Raw genomic sequence first — 22,403 nt, 5'->3', positions numbered from 1 at the left:
AGCTGACAGAGTCCATGACCCAGTGCCTCCAGTCAAGCCCCGAAGAAACCTCTGAAGAGCAATCTGGAGGCACCCTCCCTGAAGTCCCATCACAGCGCTCACCCATACCCTCCACCAGCGCAGTGACACACACCTTGGTGGGACTTAGCTTTAGATAGCCCCGGGATCACAATCTGGTGAGCCCATCACACTCTGTTTTTTTTTTTATTCATTGATGGGATGTGGGCTTCACTGGCTGGGCCAGCATTTATTGCACATCCCTTGTTGCCCTTGATGAGCTGCCTTCTTGAACTGCTGCAGTCCATGTGGTGCAGGAACAACCACAGTGCTGTTAGGAAGGGAGTTCCAGGATTTTGACCTAGCGACAGTGAAGGACATATTTCCAAGTCAGGGTGGTGGGTGACTTGGAGGAGAACTTCCAGGTGGTGGTGTTCCCATCTATCTGCTGCCCTTATCCTTCTAGGTGGTAGTGGTCGTGGGTTTGGAAGGTGCTATATAAGGAGCCTTGGTGAATTCCTGCAGTGCATGGTTGGCTGATAGATGTTGCGCTGCTGGACCCTCACTTGGTAGATGGTAGGCACTGCTGCTATTGTGCGTCGGTGGTGGAGGGAGTGAATGTTTGTGGATGTGGTGCCAATAAAGTGGACTGCTTTGTCCTGGAAGGTGTCCAGCTTCTTCAGTGTTGTAGGAGCTGCACTCATTCAGGCAAGTGGGGAGTATTCCATCACACTCCTGACTTGTGCCTTGTAGATGGTGGACCGGCTTTGGGGAGTCAGGAAATGAGTTACTCGTCACATGATTCCTAGCCTCTGACCTGCTCTTGTAGCCACAATATTTATATGGCTGGTCCAATTCAGTTTCTGGTCAATGTTAACCCCCAGGATGTTGATAGTGGGGGACTCAGTGATGGTAATGCCATTGAACATCAAGGGGCGATGGTTGGATTCTCTCTTGTTGGAGATGGTCATTGCCTGACACTTGTGTGGCGCGAATGTTACTTGCCACTTGCCAGCCCAAGCCTGAATATTGTCCAGGTCTTGTTGCGTTTGGACATGGACTGCTTCAGCACCTGAGGAGTCGCGAATGGTGCTGAACATTGTGCAATCATCAAGAAACATCCCTACTCTGACCTTATGATGGAAGGAAGGTCATTGATGAAGCAGCTGAAGATGGTTGGGCCTGGTTCCCTGAGGAACTCTTACAGTGATGTCCTGGAGCTGGGATGACTGGCCTCCAACAACCACAACCATCTTCCTTTGTGCTAGGTATGACTCCAACCAGCGGAGAGTTTTCCCCCTGATTCCTATTGACTCCAGTTTTGCTCCTTGATGCCACACTCAGTCAAATGCTGCCTTGATGTCAAGGGCAGTCACTCTCACTTCACCTCGGGACTTCAGCTCTTTTGTCCATGCTTGATCCACTTCAGGCAGCAGCAGGGACTTTCCAGGTGTCCGGCACTCGGAGGACTGCTGGAGGCCAGGACGTTGCTGAGTCCGAGTCAGATGACAAGCCTCTGGACTTGGTTATGTCACAATTGCTGAAGCTGCAAAGGCAAGCTTGGGGACACCAGGAAGGGACGTTTGCTGCACTCCTCAGATTGCAAGGCACAGTGGAGGAATCCATCTGCCTTCAGGCTGAGGTGATGGCGCTGGCATGCCAATGCACTAAGGTCAACACTGGTAGGATGGTGGCTGCCTTGGGGACCTTGGTCCAGGACTTCGCTCCTGCACTGCTGCACGGGCTCAACTCCATCACTGATGCCATACTTAGCCTCCATCAGCACACACACTAGAGCACATTCCAGCTACCCCTGCTCCTTAAGGAATCAGTCTGGGGCCCCCAGGCACCCATAGGGAGGAGGATCAGCAGGCACACACTCCAGGCCCAACCATCCAGGTGACTCCAAGAGTGTCCGGCCCATCTGAGTCCTCTCTTCGTGTGACCTGAGCAGCTCCAGCTCCACAGGCTGAGGAGAGCGCCACTGCCACACAGCAGGATCCTGAAAGTAGGATGGGGCCCTCCAAGTCTCGGCCCTCCAGAGGACGCCTGCCAAGGTCAACACAGACTCAACCTCCGCTATGGATTTTGGGGGGCACCAAGACTACGGCAGGGTTAGGAAAATTAAGGAGAATTAGTTGCACAACCTGGGCATGGTTGTTAATCACTTGTACATACTGTTCACTACTACCAATAAACTCCTCAGAATGTCTCCTTGCCTATGGCTCCTTGTTTTGATAAGCAGTGTTCTTGTCACTCAGACAAGTCAATCAGACCTTTCTGCACAAGATAAAGGCAGGTGTCTCAGTCCAGGGCCTCTTCTCTGTGCTCTGTGCAGCCTTCAGACCAAAGTGATGGTCTGGCCTCGCACCCCCTGGAAACATTATTGATACCTGCACCTGAGCGGTGCTTCTCATTGCTGCCAGAATGTAGTGGGCAGGTGCCAAACAGTTATGTCATTCTCTCAGTGTGTTCTCAGCACCTTTAAAGAGGGGCTGGTCCCCATCTCTTCAGCATCTGTGACCACTGATGCTCTGCTTCTGAAGGGCTTAGGTGCTGAAAGCGGACAAAGCATCAACTGCTTCTAAAGTTTCATGGCTGCGTCTGTATGATATGACCCTAATCACAGAGCACAAGTAGTCTGCCCTTGGCCAGACAGGAGTCAGACATTCTCAGAGGCTATGTGAAGATTTTATGGAGTGTCCTCACTGCATTTCGTCATCATCCTCCTGCAATCAAGCGGCTATTAGGGCCTCCACTGCATCTCCATGACAGGAGCAGGGTATTTGCACTGCCATAAGCCAGACTGGAGTCAAACATTCACAGATGCGATGTGAGGATCTATGGGGATCAGCTCACTGCATGTTGCCATCATCCCCCACAAATCTAGCAGCTATGAGGGCCTCCTGAGCACGCGTGCCTCATCGAGCCAGTGCGAGGGCCTCATCCCCATTATTGTTGCCTCTAAGGACCTCCTCACCCTCATCCCCATCAGCGTCCTCCTCATCGGAGGAGACATGCAGCTCCTCCATCACCTCCTCAGCCAGCTTTTCTCCCTGTTGGAGCACTAGGTTGTTAAGGGAGCAGCAGACGACGACAATGCATGACACCCTCTGCGGACCGTATTGCAGGGCTCCACCAGACATGTCTAGGCATCGGAATCTCACCTTGGTCTGCTCCACCAAGTTACGAGCTGCAGCATTAGCCTCATTATACTGTCGCTCTGCTGCACCCTGATGCCGCCACATGGATGTCATCAGCCATGGCCTCTGCAGGTAGCCCTTGTCCCCGACGGGCGATCCCTCCAGCTTCTGTGGACCCTGGAAGACTCCAGGGATCTGTGACTGACTCAGGATGTAGGCATCGTCCACACTCCCTCGAATCCATGCGCACACCTGCTGGATGAATTTCTGGTGGTCACACACCAGCTGCACATTCAGCAGATGGAGCCCCTGCGGTTGATGTAGTCCAGCGTGTGTTGTGCTGGAGATCTGAGCGCCACATGAGAGCAGTCAATTGCACCGTGCACATGTGGGAAACCTGAGAGCTGGGTGAATCCAATCACTCTTACATCCTGGCCGTCCTGGTCCCGGGCGAAATGCACAGTGTTGCCTGCCCTCACAAAGATGGCATCCATGACCTCATGGATGCATTTGTTTTTGGAGGCTTGTGAGATCCCACAGAGGTCACCTGTGGAGCCCTGAAAGGAGCCACTGGCATGGAAATTGAGGGCTGCAGTCACAATCCCTGCCACTGGCAGTGGATGTCCTCCATGTCCCCGTGGCGCAAAATCCTGCAGTAACTAGTAGATGTGACCGACTAGTTCCCTGGACATTCTTAGTCTTCGGCAACACTGGTTCTCGGTCATCTGCAGGAATGAAAGGCAGCGTCTAGAGACTCTGGGTGTCACTAGGCACCAGCCTGCGCTGGCTCGCTGTGGCCCTTGGGCGGCATGTGTGGGAGCCCCAGCCACCCTTCTTCCTGGGGTTGCTGCTCCTGCATCTGCACAGCCATAAGCCTCATTCGCTCTCTCCTCCGTCGTCTTCACGCACTATAGGCCATCAGGCATACAGCTAGTTCACCAGTCTCCATGATCCTGATGGACTCCTCCTGCAGGAAGAAATAGAGAGACACGTGTTTAGCATGAGTGTACTAAGAACCTGTCCTGGTTAAGTGTGATGGCCCCTTAATGCTTCCCGGATAGTGCTGGCCACCACTTGGATTGCTAGAGATTGGTGTGCTGCATGGCTACCTTATTAGCTTGAACCATGGGGGAGACTGGATCAAACCTGGATACTGACATTGCAAGGGGACGTGAGCAGCTCCAGTAGTGACAGCTCCAAGGCCAGCTTTAGCGAGGAGATTGTACAATTTGTGCAGTCGTCAACTGTTCTGCAGTCCTCTAAAATGCTCATGAATTTGCAGTCTGTGCCGGGGGTGGATGGGTTGCAGGGGAAGCCCTGAAACACTTGGTGGCATTTGATGCCTCTGTGTTGCTTGAGTGGGCGGATAAGCTAGGAACCCGACTGCAATGTGGCTGCACCTGAATTGTCTCAGATGCAGAGGAATGGTCACTTCATACAGGTTTCTCTAATGCGTGGCCACTGCCCTCACCCATCCCACCTCCTATCCTGAATGCTTGTGCGCTATATTCAACGTCAGGGCTGCCCTCGCCCCCCACCCCGCCATCAGTTACCTCAACAGCATGGCTGCCCTTAACCAAGACTCCCCGACGCTTGAGGTCCCCCACTGAATTGTCTACCCAAATCGGCGGCAAAACACGCCAACATATTTCACAACAGCCAAGTGCACGCCTTTTATGTGCTGTTGTGAAATATGTCTGCGTGTTTTGCCACCGATTTGGGCGGACAATCCAGTGGGGGTGGACAATCCAGTGGGGCTGGCCTGATAATGATATGCTAATGTATAACAACAAGGTTCCCAACGTCGGATGGCAGGAAACACGGCCCACTGTCGGCGGGATGAGCGGATGATCGTGAACTGGTTTCCCGCCGTCGTAATACCAATATTGTCCACTCACACCATCAATCACACCCGACGCCAGCTGGCATGGAAAATTCCGCCCTTAGTGTACTGAGATTAAATATGTTATAGAATTTCTATTTTGAATTAATATTTTCTTTTATCATATCAACCTTAACTGAGTAGAAAATTAAACATTTCATTGCAGCACTTAGTTTCATGTATATCTGATTATTATAAACTTAATTTTTATACAGTCCTGCAGGCAACACTTTTGATACGTGATCCAGATACTGGGAAAATGCATTCGAACTTTGATCACAGAATTGTTGAGGTTCTTCGAGAGGCTAAATGTATGTTGAAGATGGGCCTGGAGGTGCCAGACATTGCCAAATGTTTGCTAAAGTCTGAGAATACAGTGAAATCTAACCGTGATTTTTTAGAGGTATGTAGTGTTTGGAGGTTGTTGACATTCTCGGGAAATTTTTATTTGATGCAGGATGTCTTCTACAGTTTCTATTTATATTGCACTATGTGGTTCTACGACATTCTGCCTTTGCAGTGATGTTACAACCTCCAGAAAGAGCAAGAGTTTTTAAAGAGAAATTCAAACATCCAGTTATGAGCTGAAAGGATGATACATCAAGATTTCATGTTTTAAAAAAAACTGTAACAAATGACTAAAAAAATACTTTTGATTTTATACTATTGATACATTTTCTCTCGTAGGCAACTTATACTTTAAGCTACAGAAATAAGCAGTGCCTAGTTACCTATCACTGATCACACTATCCATTGAGTTACAGTTCTTATAGCACACAGTTCACAGTTGCTCCCTGCTTCCAGTGGGTTGCTTCCATTTTACTTTCCCAGCTGGGTAACTTCTAATTGCAGAACTGACTTCTATTATCAAGCTTATACTATATATTTATTATTCTAACTCCAAGCAAGGCAAATTTTATGGCCTCTTTTTAAGTCCTCACGAACTCAGTCGTGAATTTGAGTGCAAGCTCCCACCCGTGTTCTGCGTGGTGAATGACAAAGTTAGCATTTTCTCTGCTTAAGTGGCAGGCCTGGTGAATTCTATCTTTGTTCTCGCCTTCTCAGCTGGCTGCAGAGCACACAGGAGAAAACTGCAACTACCTTCTGTCTGATATTTCTGGGTTTATCGGGAAGTCTGCAACCTGATTTCAAAATGGTTTCCTTTATCTACCCTCTTCTCCATGGGAACAGGAAGCACCTTAGCCTTCTATCTAAGCAGAAATATTGTCATGATATGGCAGGTGGTATTTGCCAGGTTGACCAAATCCCAAAGGGAATCTTGACCAAGATATCACAACAGTTTTGAAATTTGTATTTATTACGAGAAGGCATGTGCGCTGAAGTCAGAGTTAAAACATTTATTAACAAAATAAAAGAAAACTTAAGCACACAAGATTACAGTTACACGGTTAAACTTAGTCTTATAACAGTTCCCAAAAGATTTCTACTTAACTAAACTCCCAACTACACAAGCCTTTCAGGCAACAGCCCAAATAGAATCTTAATCTATAAAACATCCAGCAATATTACCACAAGCACTCGCCGTTGCCATAAGGGAGGTGTTTCACAGCTTTTCTCTCCCTCTCACTCAAAAAAATTCCAAGTCTTCTAATAAAACCTTGCTTTCTGGAACAAGCAAACACGTCTCTGGGCGGCAAGAAGCTGGTTTTTCATAGGTCTGTTTTACACAGTTCACCTTTCACGATCTCACATGGCCGCTCCCCATACAGCTTTCCATCTTTAAATATATTTTATCCCTGTTGATCTGTAAATCCCATTGTTTCAATCTTGCTTTGGAAATTACTTTTCCCAGAATATAAAAATTTTTCATGTTATCATTACGGCCAGAACTTGCAGGAAAAATGAACTAAATAACTTTGCCTTATTATTTTGCCAGTTGTAAAACATAGAACCATAGAACCATTACAGCACAGGAGGCCATTCAGCCCATCTTGTCCATGACAGCCCGAGGACACCCAGGTATCATGTTCCTTTGAAATTCAAACAAATGCAAATATTAGCTCTAACCTTCTCACCTATCTTACTTAGCTCATCCATTTCCATTTCAAAATGTCTATTTTTACATTTAATTCCTTTGATGATTCAAACCTTGCAGTCTGACTGTCTTTTAAATTAAATGAAAATTTAGAAGCTATTATTAGAGATATTATAGCAGGGCGCTTAGAGAAATTCAAGGCAATCAGGCAGAGTCAACATGGCTTTGTGGAAGGGAAATCATGTTTAACCAACTTAGTGGTGCTCTATGAAGGAGTCACATGTGCTGTGGATAAAAGGGAACCAGTAAATGTACTGTACTTAGAGTTCCAGAAGGCATTTGATAAAGTGCCACATCAAAGGTTATTACAGAGAATAAAAGCTTATGGTATAGAGGGTAATGTATTGGCATGGATTGTATTGTATTGGTTAGCTAACAAGAAGCAGAGAATTGGCATAAATGGGTCTTTGTCTGGTTAGCAGGATGCGACAAGTGGTGTGCCATAGGGGCCAGTGCTGGGGCCTCAACTTTTTACAATTCCTATAAATGACTTGGATGAAGGAATGGTTGCTAAATTTGCTGATAGCACAAAGATAGTTAGGAAAGTAAATTGTGAAGAGGACGTAAGGAAACTACAAAGTTAAATGGATAGGTTAAGTGAGTGGGTAAAGATCTGGCAAATGGAGTATAATGTGAGCAAATGTGAAATTGTTCAATTTGACAGAAAGAATAAAAAAGAAGCTTATTATCTAAATGGTGAGAGATTGCAGAACTCTGAGATTCAGAGGGATCTGGATGTCCTAATGCATGAATCACAAAAGGTTAGTATGTAGGTACAGCAGGTAAATTAGGAAAGCTAATAGAATGTTATTGTTTATTGTGAGGTGAATTGATTACAAAAGTAAGGAGGTTATGCTTCAATTGTACAGGGCAATGGTGAGGCCACCTCCGGAGTATTGTGTACAGTACTGGTCTCTTTATTTAAAGAAAGATGAAAATGCGTTAGAAGCTTCTCCCGTTCAGAGAAGGTTTATTAGACTAATACTAGGAATGGACAGGTTGTCTTATGAGGAAAGGCTGGACAGGTTTGGCTTGTATCCAATGGAATTTAGAAGAGTATGAGGTGACTTAATTGAAACCTTTAAGATCCTGGGGGGTCTTGACAGGGTGGACATGGAGAAGATGTTTCCTCTTGTGGGAAAATCTAGAACTCGGGGACACTCTTTAAAAATAAGGGGTCGCTCATTTAAGACAGAGATTAGGAGAATTTTTTTTCTCTCAGAGGTTTGTGAGTCTTTGGAATTCTCTTCCTCAAAAGGCAGTGGAAGCAGAGTCTTTGAATAGCTTTAAGACAGAGCTAGATAGATTCTTGATTGACAAGGGGGTGAAAGGTTATCGGGATAGGCGGGAATGTGGGGTTAAGGTTACATTCAGATTAGCCATGATCTTATTGAATGGCAGAGCAGGCTCGAGTGGCTTACTCCTGCTCCTAATTTATATGTTCATATTTTACTAAATTTGTCACACACACACACAAACATATGCACACGACATAGCCCCCACAAGCCTGCTTTAAAGTATTCCACTGTAATATTAGGAAAAAATAATATTTCCTTTCCAATATTAACTACACATCTTTGATCCCAACTTCCTTTCATCTTATAAGTAAAGAAATAATTTACAGAGCAACTGTTTACAACTTGATATTTTCTGGGATTTTGGGAGACTCATCGTAGACTGAGAAAGAGCTGTCTTTGTCCCCAAGTGCAAAACCTTGCACTTCCTCTCAGTAACATAATCTGAGTTTCCTTTAATCTTTAACAATTAAATCACCCAGGCTTATTGTCCAGCAGACTCCAATGCATCACCTTTCATTTATGCTACATTTAAAGCTCCAACCCCAAACTATAATAATCTTATAAACCAAAAAGTACAGTCCTAAAACAAAGTAATCATATAAAACTCACTGTTGTAACAAATCAATAGCACAAAGCAAAACTGTGTTATAAACTTACTCATTCAGTTACAATTTAAACGTTCACTGAGCAACCACAGAAGGTGTAAGCTGTGGCATACAATTACTTCAACCATATTTGTCACAACGTATTGTTATGATCCTTGACCAGACCCCAAGTTATTGGTAGGATTTGATTAGGGATCAATAATGTTTTGTTTAAAGTAGAAGAAGTTTGACATTCAACATACTTTCTAAGAGAATAAAGCCACAGAATTTCACAGGTTTTGAACAAACAAAAATAAACTTTACTATATGAGGTCAGAAAGATAAAACAATTTACATTGTCCATCTTATACTTTAACATTCAGGGTTAATATGAGTAACATGTGAATTAACAGGCGATGGAGTAGTGGTATTGTCGCTGGACTAGTAATTCAGAGACCCAGGGTAATTCTCTGGGGACCCTCATTTGAACCCTGCCACATCAGATGGTGGAAGTTGAATACAATAAAAATCTGGAATTAAAACCATTGTTGATTGTTGTAAAAACCCATCTGGTTCACTAATGCCCTTTTGGGAAGGAAATCTGCTGTCCTTACCTGGTCTGGCCTTCACGTGATGCCAGACCCACAGCAAAGTGGTTGACTCTTAAATGCCCTCTGAAATGGCCTAGCAAGCCACTCAGCTGTAACAAGGAATGAAGCCAGATGGACTATCCGGCATTGACCTAGTCACTGGAAACGACAACGGCAGCCTTGTTGACTGTGCACAAAGTCGTCCTTACTAACATCTGGGGGCAAGTGCCAAAATTGGGAGAGCTGTCTCACAGACTAGTCAAGCAACAGCCTGACATAGTCATCCTCATGGAATCATACCTGACAGATAATGTCTCAGACACCACCATCATCACCATCACCATCCATGGGTAATGTCCAGTCCTGCTGGTGGCACAGTGGCATACAGAACAGTAGGGAGTTGCTTTGGGAGTCCTCAACATCAACTCTGGACCCCATGAAATGATCTCATGGCATCAAGTCAAACATCAGAAAACCTCCTACTGATTACCATGTGCTGCCCTCCCTCAGCTGATGAATCAGTACTCCTCCATATTGAACACCACTTGGATGAAGCACTGATGGTGGCAAGGGTGTAGAATGTACTCTGGGTGGGGACTTCAATGTCCATCACCAAAGTGGCTCGGTAGCACCAGTACTGGCTGAATCTCAAAGAACTCTGCTAGACTGGGTCTGCGGCAGGTGGTGAGGGAACCAACAAGAGGGAAAAACATACTTGACCTCATCCTCACCAACCTGCCTGCCGCAGATGCATCTATCCATGACAGTTTCGGTAGGAGGGGCCACGTCACAGTTGATGTGGAGATCAAGACCCGCCTCCACATTGAGGATACCCTCCATCGTGTTGTCTGGCACTATAAACATGCTAAATGGGATAGATTTTGAACAGATCTAGCAACTCAAGACTGGGCACCCATGATGCGCTGTGGACCATCAGCAGCAACAGACTTGTACTCAAACACAATCTGTAACCTCATGGTACAGCATATCCCCCACCCTACCATTACCATCAAGCCAGGGGATCAACCCTGGTTCAATGAAGAGTGCAGGAGGGCATGCCAGGAGCAACACCAGGCATACCTAAAAATGAAGTGACAACCTGCTGAAGCTACAACACAGGATTACTTGCATTCCAAACAGCATAAGCAGCAAGTGATAGACAGGGCTTAACAATCCCACAACCAACAGATCAGATCTAAGCTCTGAAGTCCTGTCACATCCAGTCGTGAATGGTGGTGGACAATTAAACAATTCACTGTATAAGGTGCTCCACAAACTTCCCCATCCTCAATGATGGATGAACCCAGCAAATCAGTGCGAAAGATAAGGCTGATGCATTTGCTACAATCTCCAGCCAGGCTTGCCGAGTGGATGATCCATCTCAGCCTCCTCCGAAGGTCCCCAGCAAATGCCAGTCTTCAGACAATTTGATTCGCTCTACGTGATATCAGGAAACGGGCTGAAGGCACTGGATACTGCAAAGGCTACGGGCCCTGACAACATTCCGGCAATACTACTGAAGACTTGTGCTCCAGAACTTGCTGCACCCCTAGCCAAGCTGTTCCAGTACAACTACAAAACTGGCATCTACCTGGCTATGTGGAAAATTGCCCAGGGTATGTCCTGCACACAAAAAGCAGGACAAATCCAACCCGGCCAATTACTGGCCCATCAGTCTACTCTCTATCATCAGTAAAGTAATGGAAAGGGTCAGCAACAGCGCTGTCGAGTGGCACTTGCTTAGCAATAACCTGCTCACTGACACTTAGTTAGGGTTCTGCCGGGGCAACTCAGCTCCTGACCTCATGTTCAAACATGGATGAAAGAGCTGGACTCCTGAGGTGAGGTGAGAGTGACTGCCCTTGACATCAAGGCAGAATTTTACTGAGCGTGGCTTCAAGGAGCCCTAGAAAAACTGGAGCCAATGGGAATCAGGGGGATAACTCTCCACTGGTTGGTGTCATATTTAGCACAATGGAAGATGGCTCTGGTTGTTGGAGGTCAGTCGCCTCAGCTCCAGGACATCACTGCAGGAGTTCCTCAGGGTAGTGTCCTCGGCCCAAACATCTTCAGCTGCTTCATCAATGACCTTCCTTCCATCATAAGGTCAGAAGTGGGGATGTTCGCTGATGATTGCACAATGTTCAGCACCATTCACAACTCCTCCGATGATGAAGCAGTCCATGTCCAAATGCAGCAAAACCTGGAGAATATCCAGGCTTAGGCTGACAAATGGCGGTAACATTCATGCCACACAAGTGCCAGGCAATGACTAAGAAAGAATTCAACCATTGCCCTTTGATGTTTAATGACATTACCATCACTGAATCCCCCACTGTCAACATCCTGAGGGTTACCATTGACCAGAACTTGAACTGGGCGAGCCATATAAATACTGTGGATACAAAAGCAGGTCAGAGGGTAGGAATCATGCGATGAGTAACTCACCTCCTGACTCCCCAAGCCTGTACACCATCTGCAAGGCATAACTCAGGAGTGTGATGGAATACTCCCCACTTGCCTGGATGAGAACAGCTCCCACAACACTTAAGACGCTTGGCACCGTCCAGGACAAAGCAGCCCACTTGATTGGCATCACATCCACAAACATTCACTTCCTCCACCACTGATGCACAGTTGCAGCAGCATGTACCATCTACAAGATGCACTGCAGGAATTCAGCAAGGCTCCTTCGACAGCACATCCACAACCACTACCATCTAGAAAGACGAGGGCAGCAGGTAGATGGGAACACCACCACCTGGAAGTTCCCTTCCAAGGCACTTACCATCCTGACTTGGAAATATATTGCCGTTCCATCACAGTCGCTGGGCCAAATTCCTGAAACTCCCTTCCTAACAGCACTGTGGGTGTACTAACACCACATGGACTGCAGCGGCTCAAGAAGGCAGCTCACTGCCACCTTCTCAACGGCAAATAGGGATGGGCAAGAAATGCTGGCCTGGCCAGCGAAGGCCACATCCTATCAATAATTTTTTAAAAAATGCATCACGCTGCACAATAAATGGCACATGCAACCAAGACAGATTTCATGGATTTCTCATCAACTCACCCAGACATCAATAAACACTGTGAGCCAACCAATCTCATTGAAACTCTGTCTGTCTCACAAGGTATTCCAGTTTTCACCTTCAAAAATCTGGTACTGTAATTTTCTCCAAAGGTCTCTCCAACTCGAATGGCTTCAACGACAGCTCATCTCCCAAGTTTTCAATGTCGTCTCCCAAGATTCCGTTCCTCCAGATTCCTGAGAATGCATTCAAGCACCAACTCACAAGCACAACTTCAGCTCTTTGGCTCCACCGAGCAGAGTACTAATGTTCCAGAGAGGTACTTTCACCACAATGGCCTGCAGCACGTAGTCTCCTGCATTTTTGGACTTTCAGGGCTTCTCTTGAGCTACTATTGATTGCCAGAACTTCTTTCAGCCCTCACTGATGGTCAGGGCTTCTCCTCAGCCCTCTTCGATTGCCAGGACTGCTCTTGAGCCCTCACTGTTTAAGACATAAGAACTTAAGATTTTAAAGCAGGAGCAGGCCATTCAGACCTTCGAGCCTGCTCTGCCATTCAATAAGATCATGGCTGATCTGGTTTTGTCTCAACTCCACTTTGCTGCCTGCGCCCCCGTGATCCTTCCTTGACTCCCTTACCTATCAAAAATCTATCTAACTCTGCCTTGAAATAACTCAATGACCCAGCCTCCTCTGCTTCCTGGGGAACAGAATTCTACATATTTATGACACTTTGAGAGAAAAAAAATTCTCCTCATCTCACTCTTAAAAAGGAGGTCTCTTATTCTTAAATTGTGTCCCCTGGTTCTAGTCTCTTTCACTGAAAACTGAAAACACCCTACCTGTATCTACCCTATCAAATCCCCTCAAAATCTTTTATGGTTCAATAATATCATCTCTCATTCTTCTAAACTTCAATGGGTAAAGGTCTAACCTGTTCAACCTTTCTTCATAAGTTAAGCACCTCATCCCAGGGATGAGTCAATTGTACCTCCTCTGAACTGCTTCTAATGTAATTATATATTTTTTTCAAGCAAAAAGACCAAAAGTGTACACAATATTCCATACATCCCTGTACAGCTGCAGTAAAACTTCCCTACTATTATATTCCATTTCCTTTGAAATAAAGGTCAAAATTCCATTTGCCTTTCTAATCACTTGCTGTACCTGCATATTAACTTCTTGGGCAGAATTATCTCGTCGGCGGACGGGGATGAGCCCGGCATGCCAATGCGTAAAATGACACGCGGCGACATTAGGCATGCGTCACTACATCACTGCGCGCCATCACGATATTTCAGTGGGTGGGCATGCAATGGTCTCCGATGCGCGCCCGCCATTAATTAACGGGCCAGTTAAGGCCTTTGAGCCAGTAATTGACACTGATTTTTCGGGGCCCGTGTGATGTTCAGATCCTCGCACGGGTGCAACGGGCAGGCGGGTAGGCCACGTTTTTATAAACCTCATCCACGGGCAGGATAAGAGGGGTGAGTGGGGTCACGAGTAGTCTTTGGCAGACATTTATTGTTTAAACTTACTGCTACTTGCCTGTGTGAGCAGGAATACTTCAAATCTCTTCACAGCTGCTTGGACAGCAGTAACAGGCTTCAAGTCAGGACTCTGGGGTAAACATCATTTCTGGGGCCTTGCTGGTTTCAGGAAGCATTCCCTTACCCTGGAAATGGGAGTTGTGCTCACCACTAAAGGAACCTCCTCTGAGGAAGAGGGGAGGGCTTGAAGGGGGAGGAGGCCAGGAGTCCATATTTAACCTCCAGGAGAGCCATGTTTAGCCTCCAGGGGAGGGCAGGCACAGGCTTAAGGGGCGCAGGGCTAACAGGAAGTGCAAAGCGGAAGGGGCTGCCGAAGACGCCACTATCCTGCTGCCAGGGTTTACAGACAGCGAAGCAGCTACCTCAATATGTCTGAGATGCAGTGCCGAAGGAGGCTCCGTCTCTCAAGAGACACAGTGACCTCCATTTGTCAGATGATAGGCCCTGAGACCTGCGCCAACTGTGTGGGTGGGCACCCCATGCCAGTGGCGTTGAAGATCACGGCTGCACTCAACTTCTATGCCTCCGGTCCTTTCCTGGGGTCGGCGGGTGATCTTTGCAGAGTTTCCCAGTCAGCTGTCCACACTTGTGTCAAGCAGGTGACAGACACTCTGTTCAGGCGTGCATTGACTTTCATCTACCACTGCTGGGACGAGGCCAGCCAGATGGAGCGAGCCAGAGGCTTCACAGCAATTTCTGTGTTCCCCCACATCCAGGGTGCAATTGACTGCACACATGTGGCCATCAAGGTGCCAGCGGGTGAGCCGGGTGCCTTTGTCAGCAGGAAGGGATTCTACTCCTTGAATGTGCAGATAGTGTATGACCATAGGATGCAGATTCTGCAGGTCTGTGCATGGTACCCAGGCAGCTCCCATGACGCTTACATCCTGAGACATTCCCAGGTGCTGAGGCTCTTCAGCGCTGCAGCCTGGCTGGATGGATGGCTGTTGGATGACAAGGGCTATCCCCTCAAATGGTGGCTCATGACGCCCTTCTGCCATCCAAGAACAGAGGCCGAGCAATGGTACAATAGGAGCCATGCCTCCACAAGGGCTGTGGTAGAGAGAATCATCTGTCTTCTCAAGATGTGCTTCCGATGCCTGGACCGTTTAGGGGGCGCACTCCAATACCCCCCAGATCGTGTGTTGCTGATAGCGGTTGCATGCTGCGCTCTCCACAATCTGGCGCTAGAAATGGGGGACGCAGTGGAGGAAGAAGATATAGATGCAGATGCTCCAGTTGCACACGATGAGTCCAGTAGTGAGTCTGAGGATGAGCACACACAGGAGAACGCTGAGGGGATAGACATTAACCCGGGCATCCTCCAGGGAGGCAGGGGCACCCGGGAGGCTTTAATCCAATGAGCCTTCAGCTAGCCCATCACAGATGGACCTCCAACACATGCCAGGGCTGCAGGCTCCATACTCGACACCTGAGAGCAACATCTGCCTGGTTAGGAACATCAGCTATGTGCCTTGTCAATAAAGCTCAATGACAAACAAGTTACTCATAACATCATGGGTTCCCATCCACCTGCAGAAATAAGGAATCACCCTGAGCCATGTTCACATATGAAGCATTTAATGAATTCACAAAATAAATTTGAAAATAAATTTAATTCAAAGGTGTTCAGCATCACCAAATGATAATCAACTAATAGCGGGGCAACATAAAACCACCAGTGAGAAGCCCATGGTGTGCCTAAGGTGCCTTAAGTTTACATTTTCAGGTGCCACGTCTAGGCGCTCCCCCCTCGCTGGCACTGGCTTCTGAGACAGCCTGTTCACTGTGCTGTCCTGTTGGCCTCGATGACCTTGGCAGGCGTCCTCTGGCCCATGGAGCCTTTGATGGCCCCGCCTGGGTGGGAGCGGCCAATTCCACTGGTGGTATCTCCCTAGTCGCCGCAGCCTCATTGGAACCCACGGTCACTGGCAGAGGGGCAGTGGAGCTGCTACCTTCATCTGGAGCGCCCTGAGAGGAGCCCGCAGAGACGACAGGCTCGCTTCAGACCTCCCTGCTCACCATTGATGGATGGACACCTAGCTGGGATACTTGATGCCCAATCCATCTCCCACACTGGCATTGACCAGCTGAGGTCAATGCTGCTGTGAGGGCTTGCAGGTCCGAGTGCAACCCCAGGAAGCGCTGATTGTTCTCCTGGAGGAGCATCTCCACGAGAGTCGCCACTCTCTCCATGGAGGAAGCATGGCGCTCGGCCATGAGGGTCATTGCATTGCTGATGCTCCGCATGGACTCCTCTAGCATGGAGACCACGCCACGCATAGCCTCATGTATCTCTGCCAGATCCTCCTGAAGACTCTGCTGGACTCCCAGCGTCTGCTGCCTCAGGGACAACTTCAGAGGCACATAATCAGCCACTGACTGAGCATGTGCCTGGTCTCCTGCAGTCCTCCGACTGCCAGTGCCATGGGCATTCTCTGTCACCACCTGCACCTCAAGCGAGTGTGAAGTGCCCTCACTGCTGTGCCCTGGGACACTAGCCAATGATCTAATTCCCGCCGAGGTGCTAGTATCTGCGCTGGTGCCTGCCTGGCAGAGATGGTGTGACGCTGGTGCTTCTAATTGTTCTGGGCCCTCAGGTGTTAGAGGTGGCCCCTCTGCCTCCTCCTCCCGGCCTGCTCCAGTGATGCTGAAAGGAAGAACAAGGACATTTGATTAGTTCAAGTCGAGACAATGTCAATGTGCAAGCCTGGCTCCCGAATCAGTATGCGCTCATCCTTCCATAATCAATGGGAAACCCATGTTGGAAGCTTAAATGACTAAACATTCAACAGTGGAATGGCTGCTGGGACAGACATGGTGACCTCAGTGCATGGCACTCTTACCTCCCCCAGGCACCCCAGCCTCACCACCACCGGTGGACCAGGGCACATAGCGCCTCTCCAGCTCCTTTGCCTCCTGCTCGTATCTGGTTATTATGGCAACTGGGTCTGGGCTCTGCCAGTCCACATCTGCTTTGCGGTATCGTGTGCAGTCTTCTCCTAGAAAGGAGAGAGGAGCATTGATTGGTCCGCCCTGTACCTGGATTGCCATTGCCCCCCCCCACCTGAGTGAAACATTGCCAGGCTCTAGTGAATCATAACCCTGCAGCTGCTGTACACTCACACCAAGAAGCCAGGGCTGACCCCCCTTGCCCACATGCTGCCTCCATCACATTTGCTACCCACACGGTTTCACCTTGCAAAGCAAGGAAGAACAAGCACGTGGAACGCCAAAGGCAGCAGATGGATGAGTGCCCTGCCATCTGGAAGTTCCCCTCCCAGCATGTCAGCAGCCTGACTTTGACATGTTTTGGAGTTCCAGCACTGTGCCTAGGTGCAGATCCTTGAGGTTGCCCCCAAAACAGTACTGTGGGTGACAGTCTACCTCATGCAGCGGATGCAAAACCCAGCTCAGCACAACCCTCTCAGGATGAACTAGGTATGGGCAATATTTGCTGGCCCACCCAGCAAGGGACACATGCTGTGAATGATTCAATGCAGTAACTACACTCAGAGTTGGAGCTGATCACGTGCAGCGATCGGCTCTGCGCCCGCTCCCGACCAGCCCACCTGATGGGGAGAAAATTTCCCTCTTATGTTTCATGTACCAGGACAGCCTGATCCATCTTTTCCACCAAGTTCTCTCCATTTAAATAGTATACTGCTTTTCTATTCTTCCTCCCAAAGTGGACAAGTTCACATTTTCCCACATTATACTTCATCTGCCATTTTTTTGCCCACTCACTTAACCAATCTATGATCCTTTGTAGACTCCTTATGTCCTCTTGACAACTCACTTTCCTACCTATCTTTGTGCCATCAGCAAATTTAACTAACATACATTCGGTCCCTTCATTCAAATCATTGATGTAGATTGTCAATTGTTGAGACCGCAGCGCAGATCCCTGTGGCACTCCACTTATCAGTTTGCCAACCTGAAAAAGACCGTTCATCCCTACCCGCTGCTTCCTGTTAACCAACCAAATCTTTATCCATGCCAATATGTTACTCCCTACACCATGTGATCTTACTTTGTGTATTAACTTTTGATGTGGCACCTTATCAGATGCTTGCTGGAAATCCAAGTACACCACATCTTCTGGTTCCCCTTTATCCTTGCTTGTTACTTCAAAAAGCTCGAATAAGTTAGTTAAACACGATTTCCTTTTCACAAACTCATGTTGACTCTGCCAAATAAAATTATGATTTTCTAAGTACCCTGTTATAACCTCATTAATAATAGACTCTAGCAATTTCCCTATGACAGACGTTAAGCTAACTGGTGTGCTTTCTGCCTCCTTCCTTTCTTGAATAAAGGTGTTACATTAGCTATTATCCAATTCACTGGGACTCTTCCAGAGTAGGGAATTTTGGAGGATTATAACTAATGTATATGCTATCTCTACAGCCACTTCTTTTAAGAAACTTGGATGCAGACTATCTGGTCCTGGGGACTTGTCAACCTTTAGGTCTATATGTTTTCCCAGTACCTTTTCCCTAATGATGGTGATTATTTCAAGTTCCTCCCTCCCATTCATCTCTTGATTTTCAAGCATCTTTGGGAAGTTTTTTGAGTATTCTACAGCGAAGACAGACACAAAATTTCCTTGTTTTCTATTTCAATTCCCCAAACTCACTGTCGAGAGGACCAACACTAGCTTTATTTGTTCTTTACCTGTTTAAATACTTGTAGAAACTTTTACTATCTGCTTTATATTACTAACTAGCTTTCTGTCACACTCCTTATTATGGACAAGAGAGAGAGGCAAAATTGAACTGTTCATTGTCCTGCTGTCTGTCCATAAGCAGAGGTGTTTTTTGTTTAAAATAGTCTGTGGTGGTCATTTCGAAACCTGTGGCTTGTGTAGTCAATTTTTAAAGTAACTCGCAGCAAACTTTCTGAGGATTAAATTGGAAATTTAGTTTTTTCACACATTCAAACCCAGGGGATGATCGCAACTTCACACAAACATACACAGACACACACATTCACATACGAGCAAAAGAAGAGAGGGTTTTACAACTATGAATAACTTAACAGTAAAAAAGAAGCATGGAAATAGATGTCAGTTCACATGGTTTTCAGAGTCCAGAAAGTCCAAATCCAGAGGGGTTCCCTCACACAGAAGTTCCAATTCAGCCGGGTTCCTTGCTGAAGGCAGAAGTGCATAATTCCTTTAAGGTGATGGTGCCACAGTGAGATGAGAATGATATTCAGGGACTTGATCTGCTTGGCAGGTGGTGGCCAGTAGCTTCTAGAGAAACAGGCTTCAAGGAGGGCTTGTTGCAGGCTGTTTGGTCAGCCTGGAGTCCTGTTGGCGGATGTTGAGAAGTTGGAGGTAAATTAGCAGACTGTCCTGCTTCTGAGTTCCCAAAGATATTTCAAAACGGTCACTTACATAGGAAGATAGAAAATAGGAGCAGGAGTAGGTCATTCGGCCCTTCAAGCCTGCTCTGCCATTCAATAAGACCATGGTTGATCCTCTATCTCAACGTCATACTCCTGCTCTTTCCCTGTACCCCTTGATGCCTTTAGAGTCCAGAAATCTAACTATTTCCTTCTTAAATATATTCAGTGACTTAGCTGCACAGCCTTCTGTGGTAGAGAATTCCACAGGTTCACCACTCTCTGAGTGAAGAGGTTTCTCCTCATCTTAGTCCTAAATGGCCGACCCCATATCCTGAGACTGTGACCACTTGTTCCAGACCCCCCCAGCCAGAGGAAACATCATCCCTGCATCCAGTCTGTCCATCCCTGTCAGACTTTTATACATTTCAATGAGATCCCCCCATCATTCTTCTAAACTCCAGTGAACACAGGCCTAGCCGGCCCAATTTCTCCTCATACGACAATCTTTCCATCCCAGGAATCAGCCTGGTGAGCTTTCGTTGCACTCCCTCTATGGTAAGTATATCCTTTCTTAGGTAAGGAGACCAAAGCTGCATACAATACATCAAGTGTTGTCTCACCAAGGCCCTATGCAGCTGCAGTAAGATGTCCTTGCTCCTCTCCTCAATTCCTTTTGCAATGAAGGCCAAAATACCATTTGCCTTCTTAAATGTTTGCTGCACCTGAATGCTTGCTTTCAGAGTCTGGTGTACAAGGGCACCCAGGTTCCTTTGTGCATCAATATTTCCCAATCTATCACCATTTAGATAATACTCTACCATCCTGTTTTTCCTTCTGAAGTGGATACCTTCACACTTATCCACATTATTACTGCATTTGCCATGTATTTTTCCACTCACTCAACCTGTCTAAATTGCTTTGAAGCCTCTTAACACCCTCCTCACTGCTCAAATTCCCATGAAGTTTTGTGTCATTAGCAAACTTGGAAACATTACATTTAGTTCCCTCATCCAAATCATTGATACGCATTGTGAATAGCTGGGGCCCAAGCACAGATCCCTGCGGTACCCTACTTGTCACTGGTAGCCACTCTGTTTCCTGTCTGCTAATTTATTCTCAATCTATGCCAATATATTATCCCTGGTCCCATGTGCTTTAATTTTACATACGAACCTCTTATGTGGGACTTTATCAAAAGAACATAAGAAATAGGAACAGGAGTAGACTATTCAGCCTCTCAAGCATGATCCGCCATTCAATAAGATCATGGCTGATCTTCTTGTGTTTCAATTTCCACATACACATCTACCCCCGATAACATAGAAACATAGAAACTAGGAGCAGGAGTAGGCCATTTGGCCCTTTGAGCCTGCTCCGCCATTCATTATGATCATGGCTGATCATCCAACTCAATAGCCTGCTCCCCTTTCTCCCCATATCCTTTGATCCCTTTCGCCCCAAGAGCTATATCTAACTCCTTCTTGAAAGCATACAATGATTTGGTCTCAACTACTTTCTGTGGCAACGAATTCCATAAGCTCACCACTCTCTGGGTGAAGAAATGTCTCCTCATCTCAGTCCTTAATGGTCTACCCCATATCCTCAGACTGTAACCCCTGGTTCTGGACACCCGCAGCATTGGGATCATCCGTTCTGCATCTACCCTGTCTAGTCCTGTTAGAATTTTATAGCTTTCTATGAGATCCCCCCTCATTCTTCTGAACTCCAGCGAATATAATCCTAATCGGCTCAATCTCTCCTCATATGTCAGTCCCGCCATCCCAGGAATCAGTCGGGTAAACCTTCACTGCACTCCCTCTATGGCAAGTGCATCCTTCATCAGATAAGGAGACCACAACTGCACACAATATTCCAGGTGTGCTCTGTACAAGGCCCTGTACAATTGCAGCAAGACATCCCTGTTCCTCTACTCAAATCCTCTGGCTATGAAGGCCAGCATACCATTTGCCTTCTTTACTGCCTGCTGCACCTGCATGCTTACCTTCAGTGACTGGTGTTTGAGGACATCCAGGTCTCGTTGCACATTCCCCTCTCTCAATTTATATCCATTGCCTATCCATCTGCCTTCTTGTTTTTGCTACCAAAATGGATAACCTCACATTTATCCACATTATACTGCATCTGCCATGCATTTACCCACTCACTCAGCTTGTCCAAATCACACTGAAGCATCTCTGCATCCTCCTCACAGCTCACCCTCCCACCCAGCTTTGTGTCATCTGCAAATTTGGAGATATTACATTTAGCTCCCTCATCTAAATCATTAATATAAATTGTGAATAGCTGGGGTCCCAGCATTGATCCCTGCGGTACCCCACTAGTCACTGCCTGCCATTTGGGAAAAAAACCCGTTTATTCCTACGATAAAAGCAAAAAACTGCGGATGCTGGAAATTCAAAACAAAAACAAAAATACCTGGAAAAACTCAGCAGGTCTGAAAGCATCTGCGGAGAGGAACACAGTAAACGTTTCGAGTCCGTATGACTCTTCAACAGTTTATTCCTACTTTTTGTTTCCTGTCTGCCAACCAGTTTTCTATCCATCTCAATACACTACCCCCAAACCCATGCGCTTTAATTTTACACGCCAATCTCTTATGTGGGACTTTGTCGAAAGCCTTCTGAAACTCCAAATAAACCACATCCACTGGCTCCCCCTCATCAATTCTACTAGTTACATCCTCAAAAAATTCCAGTAGATTTGTCAAGCATGATTTCCCTTTCATAAATCCATGCTGACTCTGTCTGATTCTGCCACTGTTTTCCATGTGCTCAGCTATTAAATCTTTTATAATGGATTCCAAAATTTTCCCCACTATCAATGTCAGGCTGACTGGTCTATAATTCCCTGTTTTCTCTTTACCTCCCTTTTTAAATAGTGGGGTTACATTAGCTACCC

General features: G+C 46.8%; 1 protein-coding gene across 1 annotated transcript in view; it reads left to right on the top strand.

Annotated features, from left to right (window-relative positions):
* The window catches only part of LOC144681151 (dynein axonemal heavy chain 8-like), a 1,659,468-nt gene that overhangs the window by 387,838 nt on the left and 1,249,227 nt on the right, over positions 1 to 22,403 (top strand). The window contains exon 15 of the mRNA XM_078542878.1: positions 5,238 to 5,425. Within this exon, the coding sequence (XP_078399004.1) occupies positions 5,238 to 5,425 (188 nt within the window). The remainder of the gene's footprint in view (positions 1 to 5,237; positions 5,426 to 22,403) is intronic.

Source organism: Cetorhinus maximus, chromosome 5 (genome assembly GCF_964194155.1).
Source record: "Cetorhinus maximus chromosome 5, sCetMax3.hap1.1, whole genome shotgun sequence".
Lineage (NCBI taxonomy): Eukaryota > Metazoa > Chordata > Chondrichthyes > Lamniformes > Cetorhinidae > Cetorhinus > Cetorhinus maximus.
Note: the sequence above shows the minus strand (reverse complement) of the source record. Positions and strands in the feature narration are given on the sequence as shown.